Genomic DNA, 19,136 nt, shown 5'->3' with positions numbered 1-19,136 from the left:
GCTGGCTTTTGGCTGTACCCTCCTGCATTCAGCTGTATTTTCTGGATCATTGCAAGAAAACTCTGGCATTAATTTTTTTTTTTTTTTTTTTTTTAAAGTAAAGCGAGTTTGGCCCGGTTTCGCACGCCAAGTAGGCCACAGTTCTCGCAAAATGATGGGCCTCCAGGGAGCCACGAATAACTGAGCTAAGTCAAGAGACTAACAACATTTCTTATTTTGTAGAGCCTTAAAGGCTTTCTCCAGATATAAGTGAAACATGCATTTGTTTAATTTTTGTTTGCTCTTGCAGTGGTGTCACAACAAGCAATGCATTTTTATTTACGGCTTTCCAGTCGCTGCTGGATTTGTAGAAGGACGATGATCTTGCATTTCCTATGCTCTAAATAGTAAAAAAGAAACAGTTTGAGCCTCATGAGAAATTCTTTCTTCTTATGAGCACTGCATGTGGAGATACAGCTTTAGGCACATTCTTTCCTAACTGCACAGCATTTTAATGTAATTAAGCACAGTCACTTGTAAGGAAGATCTTGAAGTGTGTAACATAAATCGATCTCTGTCAACCTCTTATTTCAACCAAAAAAAAAACCAAACCAACCCATAACTTTTAAAGGCTTTTACAGAATTTTTAATAAGTTACAATGTGTTTGGTTTCGAATATTTTACTCTCTCCTTGAATTATAAAGTTGTTTTGAGCATTACCAGAAAGTTGTCTCCTGGATTGTTTTATTTTGCTCGTAGATATAGATTAAGCACAGTCAGCTAGTTTGTAGCAAGCCTAAAACTCGTGGTCTTTTATTAAAGCCTTTTATACACGGGAGACACATTATCTCATATTAAGATGTAATTTCATCACCCTGTTACTCATACCCAAAAGACGTACCCATTCATTCATTGCTATCCCACTTTCACAACAACAGCTGACTTGGTTTGTAGTTGGTTCACATCCACTTGTATCAGTTTCATCAACTTAGCTGCAAACAGCAGTAAAAAAATAATAACAATAAAAAAAAGTACCCCATCTTTGCTAACTAAAAGGATGTACTCTCTCTCTAGCCAAGCTAGATACAGGAAACCTATCCTGGACTGTGCTGCTTAACTGATTCAGGGACAGAACCATTGGAGCCCACTAGATGTATTACTGGATGGACAGGCAGGGAACTTGAATTTTATTCCCAACTCAGGTATGGACTCTCTGGAAGGTCAGCTGCACTCCCTCGGGTCTCTATTTCCCCATGATCTTGCTTTTTGGAAAGTGATTTGAAGCCTTCAGGTGAGAAATACTCTCCAAGTGTTATATATCAGTAATAAAAGTAGGCCAAATGACTACATCTTTTTCCCGGTAAAGACTTCTCTTGGGGCCAGCGTCACCCACCGAGACTGTTCTGCAGGATTTCCCTGGTGTTTTTACCCTGTGAGTTGTTGCAAGATGGGCTCCGGTTACTGGTTTCTCATTATAAGCCTGTGCTGAGACTTGTGCATCTAAACACCGGTGAAAATCCAATCACTGCTGCAAATTTTCTTATTACCCATGCTCTGTACATTGCCAAATAAGCTTTTGCCTCCTGGTTGCTGCAACGACGTTTTTTACAAGACGCTGCTGCCTGTGAGACCAGATGACAGCGCTAATGACCCATGTCCTTGTTCTTTGCTTCTCTTGCTTACGCCTCTTGTTTTTCCACACTCAATTAAGGAAAGGAATTGAGGTTAATATTCCTGTCCTTGAAATTAAATCTATCCTTGCCCCACAGTGCAATTAATGAAAACAATTTTACAGAGCCTTTCATCTCTAGGTCACTGGTTTATTTAGTAGGAGTTGACAATGACTCATGCCATTAATTTGCCTGCTGGGTGGCAAACACAGGGCGCATCGGCGACGTTAGCCTCCATTATAGGCATTCACCTTGCAAAACTACTGCCACAACTTGACAGCCCTGCTGCTCTTTGAGGTGAGGAGTTGTGGTGGCTACAAGACCTCTCTTTGTATCACAGGTCCTCCTGCAGCCCGCAGACACACCAAGGGTACGCACGGCCTGTGCTGCTCTCGGTACTGCTATTTCTAGGGATAATTAGGTAAACCTGACTATTCTAACATCAAACGTTAGCCTTGGTCCAAATAACAGGGCGAGTTATGCTACTGTGAAAGCTGCAGGTCAATTATACATTTGGCTGTTAAATGATTTTAAGGTCCCAGAACGTGTTCAGCAGCACAAACACAACAGATGGGTCAAAATGGGTGTAGGTACGATGGGTGTAGGTATCACCTCTGTTTCTCCTTTTTGGCAGGTACTGACAAATGGGGAGTTACTGGGGTATTCACAAATGCCGAACTTCAGGCACCTGCGAGCAACCTCTCCCAGATCCACCTACGTAGTCTATGGGAATGTGGACTCGCAAGGCCGAGATGCATGTTCTGTATCAGTTAGGGGCTTAAATTCATGCTCCCAGCTTGAATTACTGTGGAGGAATACATCTCCCGTGCCTGTAAATCAAGTGGGAGAAAGCATCTTTGTGAATACTTCTACCACCCCTCCAGTTACCTGCTCCGAGGCTGAGCTTGGAGAAAATGGTCAGTACGGGAAGAATAGCCATACACTGAGTTGAGACAGCATCATGCCTCCATCAGCCTGATCCTTGTTACAGAGAAGGCTCCATATCTTTAAGCTCACAGCAACAGGAACTTGTTCCATTCACCGCTGTCCTAGATACACTGGAGTAGGCTTTCCAAACCCCAACAAGCACGCTCAGCTCTTGAAAATAAAGAAAACCCTGTCGTTTTCTTTTCCTCATCTCTTCAGAACGAAACAAAAAAGATCCCCAGAGTCGGGGCTTACTTAAAATCATGTCAAAAATTGTCGAACTCTGCTGTGCCTGATAGAAAGGGGAGCCGGCATTAGTGCATTATCATCACTCACACAGCAACGCTTAGGTCTGAGCAGATACCAGGGGGAACATTAGTCCAAATACCAGACGCTGGATCACAAAGGTTCAGGAGAGCGCAAAGTGCTTAGTGTTCATCGTCCGATTCTTAAGGGATTTGTATTTATGCCAAGGTAATAAGCGAACGGCATAACCTGCGATTCATTGCCATACTGTACAGCAGTATTTTTATGCAACTGACTGCAGTAACACTGATGCTCTGCTCAATTTTTGACTGGCTTGTGGAGGTGCCCCCTTTCCTCCCCTCGACACGCTCAGGCTGGACCGCAGCGCAGACCACGGAGTTGAGACAGCACTGAGATTTGAGAAATCTGTTGTGATGATCTTGCAAAAATCTTCACCACGTACAGCGCTGCTGTGGTGGCTTGAATACGGATGAATCGATGCCTCGCCTGAACGCTTCTGTATTTAAAGCGTATTTTAGAGCTACTGCACACTTGTCCATTACGCAGCAGGAGGGACACTGAACCAGAACGCAATCAGTCAGCATTTTTAAACTTCCTTTAAGGACTTCTTAAAACATTCAGCTCATTCATCCCGCAAGCAAAAAGGGCTCTTGGGACCTGGCAGCACCGGCTGACAGATGGCTACTACAGATGATTTTATATTACATTGCCATGGACCGCTCTTTTGTTTTAACGAGTGATCTAAACCTCAGATTTCCTAAATATTAGTTTACAGATTACCTTTTAATTGATTCCAATATGTTTTCTCTGGGGAGGGGGGAAATAAGGAATCATGAGAAATGCTGTCTTTTGGCGCAAGAAGCCAATTTAAATGAAGAAACCTTAAGCAGCAAGTTGCTTATCACTATAAAACATTTGTAAGAAGCTGCCATTTCAGCTGCTGCTGTGATATTAGTGAGACTTTCCCGGGAAGCGTGGAAGAACAGACCCCCTTCCTACCCCTGCACTCGCTGTTACCCATCAAGGACTGTGCTGTTTTGGGAGTCCAGTATTTGCTAGAGCCTGGCAAAGAGCAGGCAGTCGCACGGTGCCGGCTGCAGTTGTGACAGCCAAAGGGTCTCCGCCAGGCACGGTTTTTGCTGGAAGTGTAACTTCCAGAGTGTAACTTTCCAAAGCGTAACTTTCTCAGACCAACAGAACTGGAAAACTCAAATTTTTAGGAACACCATCCCCCTCCTTTCCCTGACCAGACAGCTTTACGCATCAGGATTAACACGCCAAATTGAGTCCAAATTCATTTTCCTCACTGGCATTCTCCCTCATTTTTCTTGCAAATTTTTGAGATTTCAGCATTTTGTTTGATTTCAGAAAGGGGCTTGGCAGGTTCACTTTCTGTGAACCCAAAGCTCTGCCTTCCCCCAGCAACTTCAATATCCAGACTAGAAGTAATCACTCAGGAAAACGAAGACACAGTGCTGCTTAAAAACTTGTAACATCAACACCTAAATGCCATTAGACTGATGTTCTCCCTACTAAAGACGTTCTGAAAATGACTCACTTCACTGCTACAAAATGTGCTCACAAATAAATCAAGTAAAGGCTAAACTTCTCTAGAGCCATCTTCTTTGTAATTAGATTTCATGACTTCAGCAACTGTCTAATCTCTGTACGTTAACCTTATCGGCAGAGACTAAATTTATAGGAGCCGCACAGAATAGAGAAAGGCTGCGTGCAATAGGTGACATCAGCTAGCTCCTCTTCCAGCTCTGAGACTGGGCACCAGGGAAGGGAAAAAAAAAAGGAATCCCCAAAATCTGAGCTCTCAGACAATTAAAACCAAGTTCGATTCTTAATGTTGATCCCTTTTTGCACCTTTCATGATTTATCACAAGAGGATTATATTAAAAAGAGATCAAGTGCTTAGCCTGAGGTCCTGCTCCTGAAGCAGTCGGATAAAAAGTTATGCTTTATGGAGGGGCAAACTGATCTGCCCCTCCACCTCGCTCAAGTCACTGACTTGCAGAAAAGAAGCTGCTGCTGGTAGCTCTCATACGAGTACACTGGCTCCTTCCACTCCTGGAAAGGAAAAGTCTTTTCGGCTGCACCTGCTTAAAGCCAGTGAAAGCTGAAGATTCGTCCAAGAGGTGCAGGTTACGTGGTCCTAAAACCATAGAATTAAAGCAGCCGAGATTGAAAACTCAGTTTGACCTACAGCACTTTTAGGCAGGGGGCACACCATAATATGCAAAGTAAACAATAAGCCAGCCAAACTCAGATCCCCAGCTGCATTGACAAGGCTTTTCCCCTCTTCTTTCCTTTCAGGTCTGCACTTTCAAGTCAGAGCACTCGCAAGGCAACCATGAAAGCCTCCACCACATCACTGGCTTCACCACGTGGTTCCTTCGGTAGTGCACTCAGAGGAGGGCTTGTGCCAAAGCTCCGGGTGTGTTTCCACGATCCAGAGACGTGGGATACAGTGTGCTCAGTGACCCTCACACCCTTGGTGTTTCCCCTCCCTCCAAAAAAACCAAATCCCTCCTCAGCCACCTCTTGGCACCTGGTGTTTTTGATGAGTGTAAAAAGATCACCCTAAACCTCACACTTTGCTACAGCTGCGGTATCTACCAGCACTCAAGGACACCTGGAGTGACGGCTGAAGACCTCTAATGCAAACCAGCAGGCCTGCCAGCGCGCAGCCACGGCACCCTGCTCTGATGTAAAGCACAGCTGCACCGACCAAAACGGCTCCTTGCGCCGCCTCTGCCTCTCGGGTCCCATCCCAGCCCTTTACTGACAGAAGTGGTTTGTGGCCGGCAGCCCTGCAGACAGACCCCGAGGACATGCTAAATTAGCTGCACCTCCTACCTCACGAACAATTCCTGGCTCTGCTCTAGCCGTGCTGCTAATGATGAAGTAAGAAACTTTTAATAAGAGTCTGATTCGCACGTAACAGGTTTAACTTTTTGGAGACAGCTGTTTGAGGTCTCCTCCGGTGACGGGCACAGGCAGGCTCTTCTGGGACCCTGGGGAACAAAGATGCTCACAGGAACGCTTCTGCAGCAATGGCTTGGGAAATACGGACATCCTTAGATGACAGGACAGTTTCTTTTTCTTAGCCTAATCTTTGTAACTTGGCCTGTTTTTGGGAGGGATTCGGAGTAGTCTTAAACATATATTATATTCACACCAGCAACGCTGCATAAAAGGCTCAGTGCAAACCGCTCTCCTCCTTTTCTTAAGCAGCTCTTTGGCCACCCCTCTTTTCACACCACAGGAGCTACCAAGACAGTGACGGTGGCTTTGCACATAGCTAAAAAGCAGCCCAACAGGTGAAGTCTGCCTTACTGCTCTTCATGAAAAAGGAGAGGAACAGACCCAAAGCTCCTCAGCATATCTACTTCATCACATGATCCTCAAGTCTCCTGTAACTAGGGATTTTTTTCTAATTTTCTGCTGCAAGTTAAAAATCATATCCCATCCCACGTGCTGAGCCCATAGGTTATATGAATGCAAGTCACTCCTTGGTCCTCTGCCTAAATACCACAGAAGAGCAGCCCACGTGCAGCTGCTCCGCAGCCTCTCCTCTTCAACACCAGTGGGAGGGAAAAGCATGGCTGGGAAAATGGAAGACCATTCCATTTCCACCAGTCTGCACGTTAGCATTAGCGGATTCATAGCTATGCAGGGAGGACCCACTGCTTAAGGACTGGGCGAGGTCCAAGGGGAGCGGAAACTCGCAGCTGGGGTCTGCACATTGCTAGGGAGCCGCAGTCGGGTGCACGGCCTCAGCCCCCATCTCCCCCAGCACCGGTGAAGAGCCCACAACAAGGAGGCAGGGGCTCCAATCCTCCCGCTTCCAGGTCTGCCTCTCGCTTCCCAAGGCTGGATACGCTTTTAACTTCTCGTAACGCAACGATCCGCTCCTCTCTTTCCATCCATAAAAAGCAACGGTTCCCAAGAGCAAGAGTAGCTGGGCTGCTTTTATCCAAGTTAGAAGGGGGGTATGGGTAAAGCACGTGCAATTATGTGAACACAAGCCTATTTTATCCTCTGGAGCATCTCAAATTTTTAGCTACTTAGTGTAGAGCACACAGCTATGAATAACCCTTTTTTTTATTAATGCTTGTTTAGGTTAAAGCCCTAGGATTAGCAGTGCTCTTTAAGTATTTTACGACAGTATTTTATTAATAATTAAAAATTTCAAGTATTTGGTCTAAACTCAGTTTTGCTCATTCATGAAGTACCCCTCCACAACCAGAGCCAGGATGTAGGTTCAGCGTCAAAACATTTGGAGCAAATCTGTCCAAGTGCGGTGGGGAGATCGCAACCGTCCCTGCAAGAAGTAGAGAAGGGTGACCCGGGCACAGAAAACAGCTGATGCGCTCTCACGTACACACACCTGTATTCACCCGTCTCTATAGAACTTGATCCTCGCAGGCGTAGAGCACCACTCACCTAGTGACATTTTTAAAGTAAGTAAAAGCTAACTACAGAAAGCTCAGATTCTGGAAATAAAAAGACGTCTGCCAATTCTGATTTGATAGATGCAGCTCTCTACACCTATACATACATACATAACAGTGTCTATAGGTGCGTGTATACACGTACCCAGGCTTACTTTCATAAGATCCTCCTCTTCAACCAGCTCACCACAGGAAAATCTGCATTTTGAGGGGTCGAGTGCGCCGCACCATTTTTTGCCCTTATCATTTCAAACTTGTCCTCCAGGTTTGAGCAGGGCACCTGAAACAGCCGAGTTGTTCAAAGCAGCTCAGAACCGACCTGAAGCACGACTTTGTGTTCTTCACAGGCAAGGAGACAGTTAAGGGGTTGTCTCCGTCTGTGCTACGGCGCTGGAAACTCTCAAGCAGTAAAATCTTTTTACGAACAAAACAGAGAAGTTGGAGGGAACGGAATTTGTCCAAAGGGAACAACAAAAGACGAGCGCTTATCTTTTTGTGGAACATCCGTCTGAAAGATGTGGCATTCTTAAAATATCTCGCTACTCAGTTATGAGCAGCACTATTCATCCTACACCCTGCTTCTGCACACAGGAAGGGAAGAGCTAATGGCAGAAGAATTTTCTTTCGGCGGTGGGAACAACTGCACGATGATTATCCCCCACCCTGTGTGGGATTCCATCGGAGATCATGGATGCCCTGGCAAGCGCTGGGGCATTACTACGTGTTTGTGGAAGTCTCTCAGCTTTTATTAAGTAGATTCCTGACAACGCAATAAAACCCTGTAGCAGAAAGCCACACTGGTCATTCCTGAATCATATGAAATCATTCACCATTTTATGTACAAGTTTTGCATTACAATCTTCAACTTCTCATCAGAAAAAATGCCAAAAAGCCTAAAAAAAAAAAAAGGCATTTTTGGCAGAACTGCACAGTGTACAGAAGTATACTTTCAATTACACAGTATCTTACAGAACACAAACTGTAACAAAAAGCAGAGCCTGTCACCCTTTCTGAGAAGGCAGCGCCCAGACAAAACTAGGTGTTTCACCTCCATTATTAGAGGAACAGCTTTAACTGGACAAAAGAGTACATGAAAAAATTCCTGAACACTCCAGATAGTTTAACAGGAAAATAAAAGTACATTTGTAAACAACTTTAAAACAAGAGCCTTATGAAAATAGTAACGGTCACTGAAATTTAAGCTGTTAAACTCTTCTTAGCCCAAACCAATATGTCCTACCCTTACAGGTTATTTTATGACACACAGATTTTGCCACACAGAACACTTCACAGAAATCTGGGCAAAATACTTTTTAAATTTTTGGTGGAATCAAGGAACGGGCAATTTGAAGGCAAAAGGTCAAACTCCAAATTCCCTCTGTAAGCGACTAGAGCAATATAACCGAACTATTGAATGGAGCCGAGTTCAACAGTGCGTGAAAGCACAGTACTTCTTTTACAATCCAAGACTCCTTTTCAATGTAAACCCTGAAAAGTCAGAAGCAACTGTCAGAACACACTTTTGTATTATGTACCATTAAGTTAGCATTGTGTTCGCTTTCATAATTCAAACTTTGCTGTAAAGTGACTTTTCATATGCAATACTGATTTACCAGTGTAACAAGCACATCTCTTTTTTTGACAAGGCGAACTGTAAAAAGTGTCCTGGGAAATGCTTTTGTGTATGTAATTATCAACCACGCGCCTGAAGTTGTGCATTAGTCTCTATCTGCTCTACTTCATGCTTCAGCATACGTTAAGCAAGCTGCTGATCACTGAGTGTGCCCATTTTGGTAGACGGACAGATGTATGTGAACAGCAATGCTCTGGATAACTTGTGCTATTCCTAATACTACAGTTATTTTCTCTGCCAATTACATTTTGCTATAAATATGTGTGCCCTTAAGTTGATCCCAATATCAGTTTCAGCTAACTAATCAAATTATCTGCTAAGGTTTTGGGAATGATAACCCATCCTTTATTTAAATAAAAAGAGGGAAGGGTTTCTAACTCCCAAAGGTTTGCCAATTTCGAGGACAGGATGACACTGTTCAGTAAACTGTTCGTCATCTTTGTTGTTCACAGATAAGCACAACAGTATTAGCGTTTGTTATCAGGCAGGCAGGAAGGGAAAGAAGTTACTCTGAGGTTTTTACCCTTCATGTTTTTCCAAGTTCTACTCAGGGGCTCTTATGAATAATTATTCACTTGAAATAAGTGTAAGTCATATTTCAGATTACTTTTCTTATATTTTGAGGGCTCAACAGCTAACCTTCAGTTTTCTGTTTTCTTTTTGCAAAAGAGTGTTCTTAAAACCCTGCCCACAACTGAGTACGCCAAGAGCTTATGTAAGGAATAATTTCTTGTTATATCTAGAAGGGCCTCACTTTTGTACCAGTTAAAAGATAATTCATAATCCAAATAATCAACCTGCAATGTAAACAAGTAGTTATTTTCTCCCATGTAATAATGGTAAATAATGAAACTGATCATTACATATTCTGCTTGAGTTCATTAAATGCAATTCTTCAGTCGCAAAGGCAGCAGGCATTCTGTGATGGACTTCCTTTGAACTATGTTCAAATGAGTGGAATAACTGAGATTCCTGATGGAGATCTAAGCCATTTCCCTCATTTTCTTAATAGCTTCTGCTATTTGCATACTCGACTCCCTCTCATAATTTGCTATTTAAAATAAATTCATTTCCCCAAACCCTTATCTCCCTATCCGAAACAAACTTATTTACATTTATGGTAAATGCTTCTCAGCAAATAAGTTGTAAGAAAAAAAAAAAAATAATCCAAGAAGTGGTACGAAGGGAGTAAGTATTTAAAATTCTGCATTCGTTTGCTTTCTGAAATTCCTTCCGCAGATGCTACAGGGACAAAAGCTTTAAAGGTTTAAAACACACTGTTGCACATTTTTGATTTTTTTCCCTGTTTTATACAAGGGACCTACTTTGCCCCATGAATCACCTTCATAACTTTTGCTCAGTAACTTGATGAAACTGCGTGCCATTCCCCCCAAGAAAGTAAAGAAAATACAGCCTTTTACTTCAAATATTTTATGAATGCAAGATTACAAGAAATGTATTAGTCAAAATGCAGGACTATCAAAGCACTGAACCAAGGATGCTGGCATCCGTTTGCCTACCATTTTGCATGTGGAAAAAATACATTACGTCTACAGGTAAGAGGCATCACTAACGCATCATGAATTACTCTGGTCAGCCAGCATCACCTCTGCAGCTTGGTGCATGTTTAAGTCCTGAAAATAATTGTCATATTAATAGTTTGAGATGAGACACTGGAACAAAACCATTCTTAAACAGGAAAGTTTTTCTTTTGCTCTGATCGAGGTAACACCAAAAACTAAACCCAAGATCTTACAATTTAGCAGCCACTTTAACACTTGTTAGGCTAGCCTTCACACAAGGAGCATGCATACAGCCACTGTTCTTGCGTTAAACTGAGGGCTGTTGGTTAATTCAAGTCATTGTTTTCTCACCTTATTCGATTAACCTGTTGAACTGGATGTCCACCATAGGAAAAAGAAAATTAAATGATCTTAAGTGTAGCAGACAAATACAGATCACACCAAGAAGCTAACACTCATGAGTTGTCATAGTAAGGGATAATAATAAAAAAAAATAATCAGTCTTTTCTGTGCATATTTTTCAGTTGAAAGGTCCCAGGAAATCATGACGTGCCTGGCCGCTTCTGTTGCTGATTTCTGATGACCTCTAATTGTTTTTTGCATTGCTGATAGTAAGTTGAGAGACTTTTGTTTTCATCTAACAGCTTTTTATGTTCTTGTACCAGACGGGATGTATTTTGCTGGTCTTTTTCATCCTGGTCCAGTTCTGCTATTAGTTCTTGTCTAAAAAAAAAAAAAAAAAAAAAAATAGAGTAATTGTGATTTATAATTTACTTCTATTTGTGTGTAGGTGACTTCATACGTTTCAAATCAGTACTTGATAATCTGTCTGAAGTCATGACTGGTGATATTGTGGGAAAAAAAGAATGTTGACAAAAAAAAATCATATTCTTTACTATAGCCTGGAAAAAAAATTATCTTCCAAATCAAATCAACATTTAAAAACTTTAAAAGAGCCATAGCCTCAATCTCTAAAATTGTCCTTTATATAATGGCTTTCAGACATAATTCTACAGGTCACAGTAAAACATCTAAGGATGCACACAGAATTTCATAAACACATTCAACTCTGCTTTTGCTTAACAATACGTACATTTACAAACGCAAAAAAGCAACTTAAAAGGCAAAACTGCAGTAATCCTGGTAACTTTTTAGTGAAGTGCTGTTTTCTGTTTGGGCTTGAACTTCTTAAAGCAGTGGAAAAGCAGAATCAAGCAAATTATTTTTGTAACTGTCATTTCACTTAATTTACGCCATAAGTGTTCAATATGTTTTTTAGCAACAATTCTGAAGGCACAAACACACTTATAAACTTGCTATAAATTATTCTGCAAAACTGATGTAGCAGTTTGTTTTACTACTTGTTTATGAGGTGACAAGAAGGCAAGCTGCCAGCAATATTTTAGCAACAAAATAGTAGAGGAGACAGTTCATGTTAATTAATTGTTGCCATATGGTTTGTAATTACAGCTAAAGAAAACTTAATTATTCTATAAAGGTTGAACTAATAACTACCTTAACCAGCATTAAATTTGTCAATCACAATACTATGTTTTGTTTTAACACCCATGGGCAATTACATTCCATCTAAGTAAGAACAGTTTGGGAAAAATGTGTATGCAGACTTTCTAGAAAAAAAGATAAAAGTATGAATCCAAAGGTACAGAACTAACAGCTCTGAAAGAAAACCACATTTTTATACAATTTATTGACCCTTAGGGAGAACTGAAACAAAACCAAAATTAAGATCTTCACGCTAGCTTCAGTATCTCCTCATGAAGTCTAAAAATTTCAGTTTCACTTGAAAAAATATTTTTTTTCAGGATGCTAAGCCAAAAGTGTATAGATGGTAAGAGGTCGATCTTACGTTAGCTCTTCCCCCTGTTCTGTATGCTATTTCTAACGTACAAGAGGTTTATATACACATTTTTCTTGTTAGCTATTCAACAATCACCAAGGCAAACTCTTCATTAACAACCGCTTGCCTGCAGTGGCTCAGACAGTGGCGGGTAACAAGCTGGTTACTTGGTCTGGCATGGGAGCGTATAATGACCTCTCAGAACTGCTCCCCGGTGTCAGGAAACAGAAATGATGAGAAGCAGAACACAACAGAACGTACTGCAAACTGAAGTTCTGAATCAGCAAGAACTTTGGCCCTAATCCAGCAATACATGCAGTTGCTTCCTTTCTATGTGTACGTGATGTAAGAGGAAAGAGATTATTTCTAGTGCACGGAGGACAAGAAGGTACACAATGGCTTTTAGGTATTAGGTCCTAAACCCCTGGTAGAAAAATACAACATGTGTGTTGATAAAACAATGCGATGACTGACAAAGTCAGATATATAAGATAAAAAAACTAACTGCAAAACGAGCAACTGATATATTACTCAAAATTCTATAATGCGTTATTCAAATGATGAACTACATATTACAATTTAAAATCTTTTACTGGACAGCACGTGAAATAAAATTCCAAGGTTCCTCACAAGTCCAGGTCTTTCATGCGAGACAACACAAACAAACATTATTAGTATGTTACATACGTAGATGTGCTACGCACTTTAAAGTAGGACTTGTCCAGAAGAAGAGTCTTGATATTGATTAAAACTTTCAATTACCTGCTCTGAATCCGTCATCTATGTTGAGCAGCTCAGTATTTCTGAGATTAAGTCTGGAAAATAATTATGCCCTATAAAATGTTACCTCATAAAAGCAGAAATAATACTCACATATAATAGACCTAGGGTAAAGGAAACATACAGAAGAACAGAAAAGGTTCAACTCGTTTCACTTACTTCCTCTGCAACAGCAATGCAATTTCTGTCTGAACTTTCATATATTCTTGTGCCATTTTGCAGTGCTGTTCAAACACAGCCATAGATTCTTTGGAGTTTGGGCATGGTGCTAGAGGCTGAAAATAAATCAGACATGTTAAAAACTAATGAACTGATATCTTTGTATATAGTGTGTTAGAATGTCTCTGCAGTGTATTTATAACGTCTTTTAAAAACCAGTAATGTTTTAAAAATAAGCGTTAAACCATGCCCTGGAAAATGTTACTGCACTGATGTCAAAGTTGACTCAAACCTCCAATCTGCAGTTATTAATCTCTTACTGTCTTTGTCACAAGAAAAAAAAAAAATAAATCAACACCCCCCCCAACAAATAAAGTGAATACAACAATTTAATTCAGTAACACTCAAGCAAATAATGTTTTATTTTGACAGTCAAACTCAGCTTACATTTGGTTTTAAGGATCATGTTTCCCAGGGCTTGTTTTTAATAGCTTGATCAAATCTCAGTCAACCAATCTCAGATTACATAATATATTTTTTTAGCCTTAGTCAAAAGTTAGACAGAACATAAACACAGGTAAATATGCGGCACTATATTTTGCAGCCCCAAATTACCACATTAGAATGAAATGTGAGATAAAGTATCTAATAAAGCGTATATTTATTACCTGTAACTGATGATCTAATGTAAGATATGCCATTGGGATGGAGTTATCTGACCCATTGGTCTCTGTAACAACACCAAGAAAATGTTAATGTATTTTCAGAGTTAATTTAATTCTTATAGGACAAAAACAAGAATACTAAGTAATTTCACAAGACACAATCTGAATGTGGAAAGGCAAATGGAAATAGCAGCGTTCCAATCCCAAGGCAGATGAATCATTTTGTTTTTCTGATAAAGTTAAGGACTTCGAAAGTATGGTCTATCACACCAAGAAGAAATAAAGATTAAGGTTATCATCCTACACTTCTAGAAGCCATGTAACAGCATACAGATTTTAAAAAGACTATTTTTATACAGTTTGCAATCACGTTCTCTATTTATAAAAAAATTGCCATTTCATTCTTGTTTATGAAGGATCAGCCAGCCCATGCATCTAATGATTTTAAAATTAGAAGCTGTGCAAACCAGCTCTGCCAAAATAAAATAAGCACAACCTCCTGCTCAGTTTTGAAACCTACTCCCAGTGAGGTCTGTATCTTCCTCACAACATGCTCTAAGGGCATCTTCTTTGCTCTGTAGAGATACTTTGTGGGTAGCAAGGAACCCAATAACCAATCTATCTCCTGGGCCTGGCTGCTGTCTTCTTACACTGCAGTTACTCTGGATTTCTCTAGTGCTTTCATTCCAGATTAACACGTTTCTGAATTCTTATGGATCCTATCTTTTGGTAGCCCACAATCTGGGGATCGCAAGGTTACTGTTAAGCTTTAAGAGACATAGGAGTAAAGACACATGGAGCAACTACTGATTTTATAGCTGCATTATTGCTACTAGAGGATTATATGGAGGAGGGTAGGTGGGAAAAAAAAGGGGCTGCTTACCCATACCCCAAAAGCACCTGCCACAGAGTAGTCGTGGTAGAGAAACTAAGGTGTTGCCCTCAAAGACTATGCTATCTCCAAGAGCAGCTTCAAAAGGAAACAGAAATAAGAGAGTGGGAATGGAGAAAAAGTGGTTAAGTGTATGCTTGTAAGGAAACTGGAAGGTGGTAAAAAAAAAAAAAAAAAAAAAAGAAAACGAAAACAACCCTAAAACCAGAGACTTAATCACCACAATATCTTAAATGAGAACAACAGAAAAAGTCCTCCCCTATATTAGACTATTGCCATATATGGAATACTGCTACAGCAAAGGAATTATTGCAATGTCTCAAATACAACAATACATGCAAAATACTTCAGATTACATTCCTGAGCATTTCATCACTCTGTCACAGCACTATAACTTTTCCTGTGATTGACCAGATTCGGCTGTATCCTCATTTTATCGTTTTGCCTCATTAACTTAAAAATGTACCATCTTTTACCAAAAACTAAAATTATTTCTCTTTAGAAATTAAAACGATTCTTTGTTCCTGGACTGCATAAACCTAAGAAAAAAAAAAACATACACGTGGTATATTCTGTATTTACTTGAGTATAAGGTGAGGGATTTCCATGGGACAGAAAACGGACCTGACTTTTACCTCTAGTGCTATGCTGCATTAAAGGCCAAAGACTTGGGACAAATCGCCCTTGCGCTGGCATACGATCAGCACCTTTCAGTTGCCAATGAATTATTGACTGGGTAAGAACTTGCTTCTGTGCGAGGCAGCAATTCCGTAAGTGCTCACTGCCTGAAGCAACTCCGGACTCATGCCAGGCAAAAGAGGGCACAGGGTGGGCTGTGGCAGTGGGCAAGGGCTTTGGGAAATTACAAGTGACAAGGTGTAGAGTGTCATCAGGCAAAGTGACAATGGACAGAAAGAAGAAAGCGAAGAAGCAAAATACAAGAGTGATGTTGCCCTCCCACTAAATGGGTGGGGGAAAGGGTGAAAAAAGTGCACACCTTACATACAGAATCACCTTATATCTGGTAAAATACCAGTGTGCATATATATATATGCATGCTTGTGCAAGAGTCAGTCCACATGTGAGCTTCCATTTTGCGGTTGGTTACAAGAAAAAAATGAGAGTCTCATCAGCCAAAGATGAAATGGATCACAAGAAAAAGATTTCAGAATCTGAGGCACTATGAGGCACCAGCTTGAGATCAAGTGCAAGGTTCAATGTGTATATTTTGCTAAGAAAAATGTAATTCTTATTTATATTCGAAAAAGGAAATTGTGGGGATTCATTGTTTTCATGCAGTCCAGTATTGGTTCTTTTCATAATGGAGTGCATTATGACTTTTAAAATTGAATACAACTATTAAATTATGTTCATTCTTAATCCTCTTCTATAACAAAGAAACAGTGATGCTACAGTAGAAATATTTACAACACTTCTGCAGACACACTTATATTAGTTCATTTAAACACAATAAGATTGTGTGCGCATGTACATTCTGCATAAGCAAAATTACAAGGCAGATTAAAAAAAAACCTAGAATTAATGTATTCCAGCTGATACTCACCTACACCGCACTTCATTCCAGAAGTCAGAGCAATGAAAGCTTTAACTGCGCATTCATAATACCCTGAATTCCCCCAAACCACACTACAGTCAAAAACTGGTGCTACATTAACTGGATTACATACTAGTATCAATGCATAGGTACAATACTTTCTTACAAGCAAAATGTTTACAAGTTTATGTAACTTAATATAATCTTTCTAACAAAGTTCTTAGAGCCAGTGTGCAAAACAAGCAGTAATGTAATGATTTAATTTAAGCAGAACTAAAACAAACTGTGACTTTCATTGTTTAATTTTGTTAATGTATAGGCACACTCACCAAACCATAATCAAATAAATATTTTATGTTTTTTTACAGGCAAAAAGTAAACTAATGAACAAAGGATTACCTGCATCATCAGGTGTCCATGGATTACGAGTTGGCTTTTCAGAGGTTGGTCCCGAGGTAGTGATCATTCTCACACTAGGACTAGATGATCTACTGCTGTTTCTACTCTCCTGAAATGATAAAAGAAAACAAATTAAACGATAAGAAAAGTTACCTGAAGATTTTTTGAAGGGTTCATTTAAAAAAACATTATTAAAAAGAAAAATAAATGTGAAGAAACCTGAACCTATAATCCTCCCAAATACCCTCCTCCTCAAGCTTTTACCCTGAAAGCTCTCCAGATAGTTTGATAAACTTTACAAGCGTTGAAGGGGTAATTCCATCCCCATTTCTACTCCATCTTTACCACATAAAAAGAAATGTATGTAATTTGGCTATTCAGCATAATAATAATAAATGCGTTCAAGATCTTTATATAAAAGCGTGACACTATGCCTAGTAATTTTCATATCACCACTCAGTGAAATCTACCAGCTCCATAAAATACGGAAGAAAAAGTTTGTTTCCAATGTTTAATCGGTGAATGGAACTACATTCAACTAAAGGAATGCATCTTAGTAACTGCACTAGACTGCAGTGTATTAATCTACAGTTTCTTATAGTTCTTATATGTTAACTCAGAGGTTATGTGATTCGTCTTCAGAAAACATGAAAAAAATATTTAATCAAAAAGGATCAATCAACCAAAGCAAAGCAATTAGAAAATGAGTACATTCTCTCTCACAAAGCAAATTAGGAACTAAAACAAAATTCTGTAGGAAGTGCCTTTCTATACAGCTTCACTCCTCCAATCCTTTTGTTTACCAAAGTGCAATAACATAATACAGACTTCATTATTCTATTGTGCTTTTTTTTCAGAATTATTATTTACAATATATATTATTGTAATTCCTATAACCCCTCATTGACAGAAAATTAACACAGTAAAGGACTTAAGACTATAAACCTCAGCAAGTTTTGCAGGAAAAAAATTAAGTAAAAAGAAAAGATGCAATTAAAATACAACTATTTTCAATATAGTGTATTTATCATTAAACGGTTAATTAAATGTCCCTATTTTTCAATAGCAGCACTCAAATATACATTACCTGGAAACTGTATTTCTTTATGACTCTAATTTCCAAATATCCTATCTTAATTAAATCTTTAAAAGGCAGGACTTCAGTCAAGTAACAATCCAAAGAGTAACAAGATTTTACACACTGAAATATCCATCATTTCAACTGCATTACATTTCTCCTGTAATTTTCATTAGCTCTTTAGTGTTAGTAGCCAGAAACAGGGCAATGAAACATTGTAGAAATAATCCAATGGATGATACTATCAGGATGACGGCATCAGACATTTTGAAAAAGCTTTTGTATTGGAGTCTTTTTTGACATTAAGCAAGGTTTAAGTTGTCGAGCTTACTGCGTACTGTCCGCGTCCTCAGATATGAGATAAACACACTCTGTTGATGTAAAAGGTCAGAAGACAGAGCAAGCACTTTGGCTTAAAGTAAGTCCTTTATGCAAAGAGAGGTTTGTTGAGTATCTACAGGTGATAGCAAAGGGCACCTGAGAAGTACTCTAGTTACAGGAACTTCTCAATGCTGTACTAGACTGCTTGCTGTATCACACTGTTTTGATCCATCAATAGAAAAAAAAAAACAAAACAACACATTTCCTTGATATTGCTATTTAGACAAAATTACTAGAGTTAAAAATGATGGATTTGTATCTGAAGCATATCTAGAAAGTACTGCAAAGCCCAAGGGGAGTTCCCAAAGCTGAACATCTGTTAGATTACAGGGTTTGAGTGCCTTGAATGAGATGCTTTAGGCCTCCTGCACGCCAGCCCCTCTGACAGGTAAGCCAGTGACTGTTCTTTAACAATCAATTTCTGCTGCCCTTTCACAGGTATCTTTCCGTCCTTGCTTCCTGCAGGTATCTCAGTACACTCAACAGACTCGTCATCACATTACTCTCAAATCACCTTTGCCAGCTGGCCAGACCCCCATGGCATCGTTAGCTTCTTAGCTTCCATTTCTCAAAGACTTGCAGTCTTGAAAAGCTGGTGTGCTCCGAGAAATAATCTCCCCCTCAAGTTTAATTTAAATGGGCAACACAGTTTAAAGAAATCATCATTACTAGACCTGTCTCCTCATCTCCTCATCTGTGGATTTTATCTCACAGTGAAATGGGAGAAAGAAATAATGTGTATCTGTGACCAATTTCACAATCTCACAGACAGAATGATTCATCTATATAATATCAGATCCCCCAAATTATCACGCTTAGTTTGCATGCATGTGGGCACGTACATTCCGACCTTCCTTCTCAACCGTTCAATACAGTACGTGGTTTTCTTTAACATATTAATTTTTTT

The 19,136-nt window shown here is 39.8% G+C and overlaps 1 protein-coding gene across 8 annotated transcripts in view; it reads right to left on the bottom strand.

Moving 5' to 3' along the window:
- Nucleotides 1-8,118: 8,118 nt before the first annotated feature.
- Nucleotides 8,119-19,136, bottom strand: part of MAP3K7 (mitogen-activated protein kinase kinase kinase 7) — a 50,380-nt gene continuing 39,362 nt past the window's right edge. For 5 of the 8 annotated variants that reach the window (XM_063329958.1, XM_063329959.1, XM_063329960.1 and 2 more), the window contains 5 exons: nucleotides 16,771-16,879; nucleotides 14,808-14,894; nucleotides 13,928-13,989; nucleotides 13,260-13,375; nucleotides 8,119-11,185 (listed from right to left, as the gene is read on the bottom strand). In XM_063329958.1, the coding sequence (XP_063186028.1) occupies nucleotides 11,005-11,185; nucleotides 13,260-13,375; nucleotides 13,928-13,989; nucleotides 14,808-14,894; nucleotides 16,771-16,879 (555 nt within the window). In that variant the 3' untranslated portion in view covers nucleotides 8,119-11,004. The remainder of the gene's footprint in view (nucleotides 11,186-13,259; nucleotides 13,376-13,927; nucleotides 13,990-14,807; nucleotides 14,895-16,770; nucleotides 16,880-19,136) is intronic. The other 3 variants (XM_063329962.1, XM_063329963.1, XM_063329965.1) reach the window with 1 other exon arrangement.

This window comes from Chroicocephalus ridibundus, chromosome 3, assembly GCF_963924245.1.
Source record: "Chroicocephalus ridibundus chromosome 3, bChrRid1.1, whole genome shotgun sequence".
Classification (NCBI taxonomy): domain Eukaryota; kingdom Metazoa; phylum Chordata; class Aves; order Charadriiformes; family Laridae; genus Chroicocephalus; species Chroicocephalus ridibundus.
The sequence above is the reverse complement of the archived record's forward strand: the minus strand, read 5'-3'. Positions and strand labels throughout refer to the sequence as shown.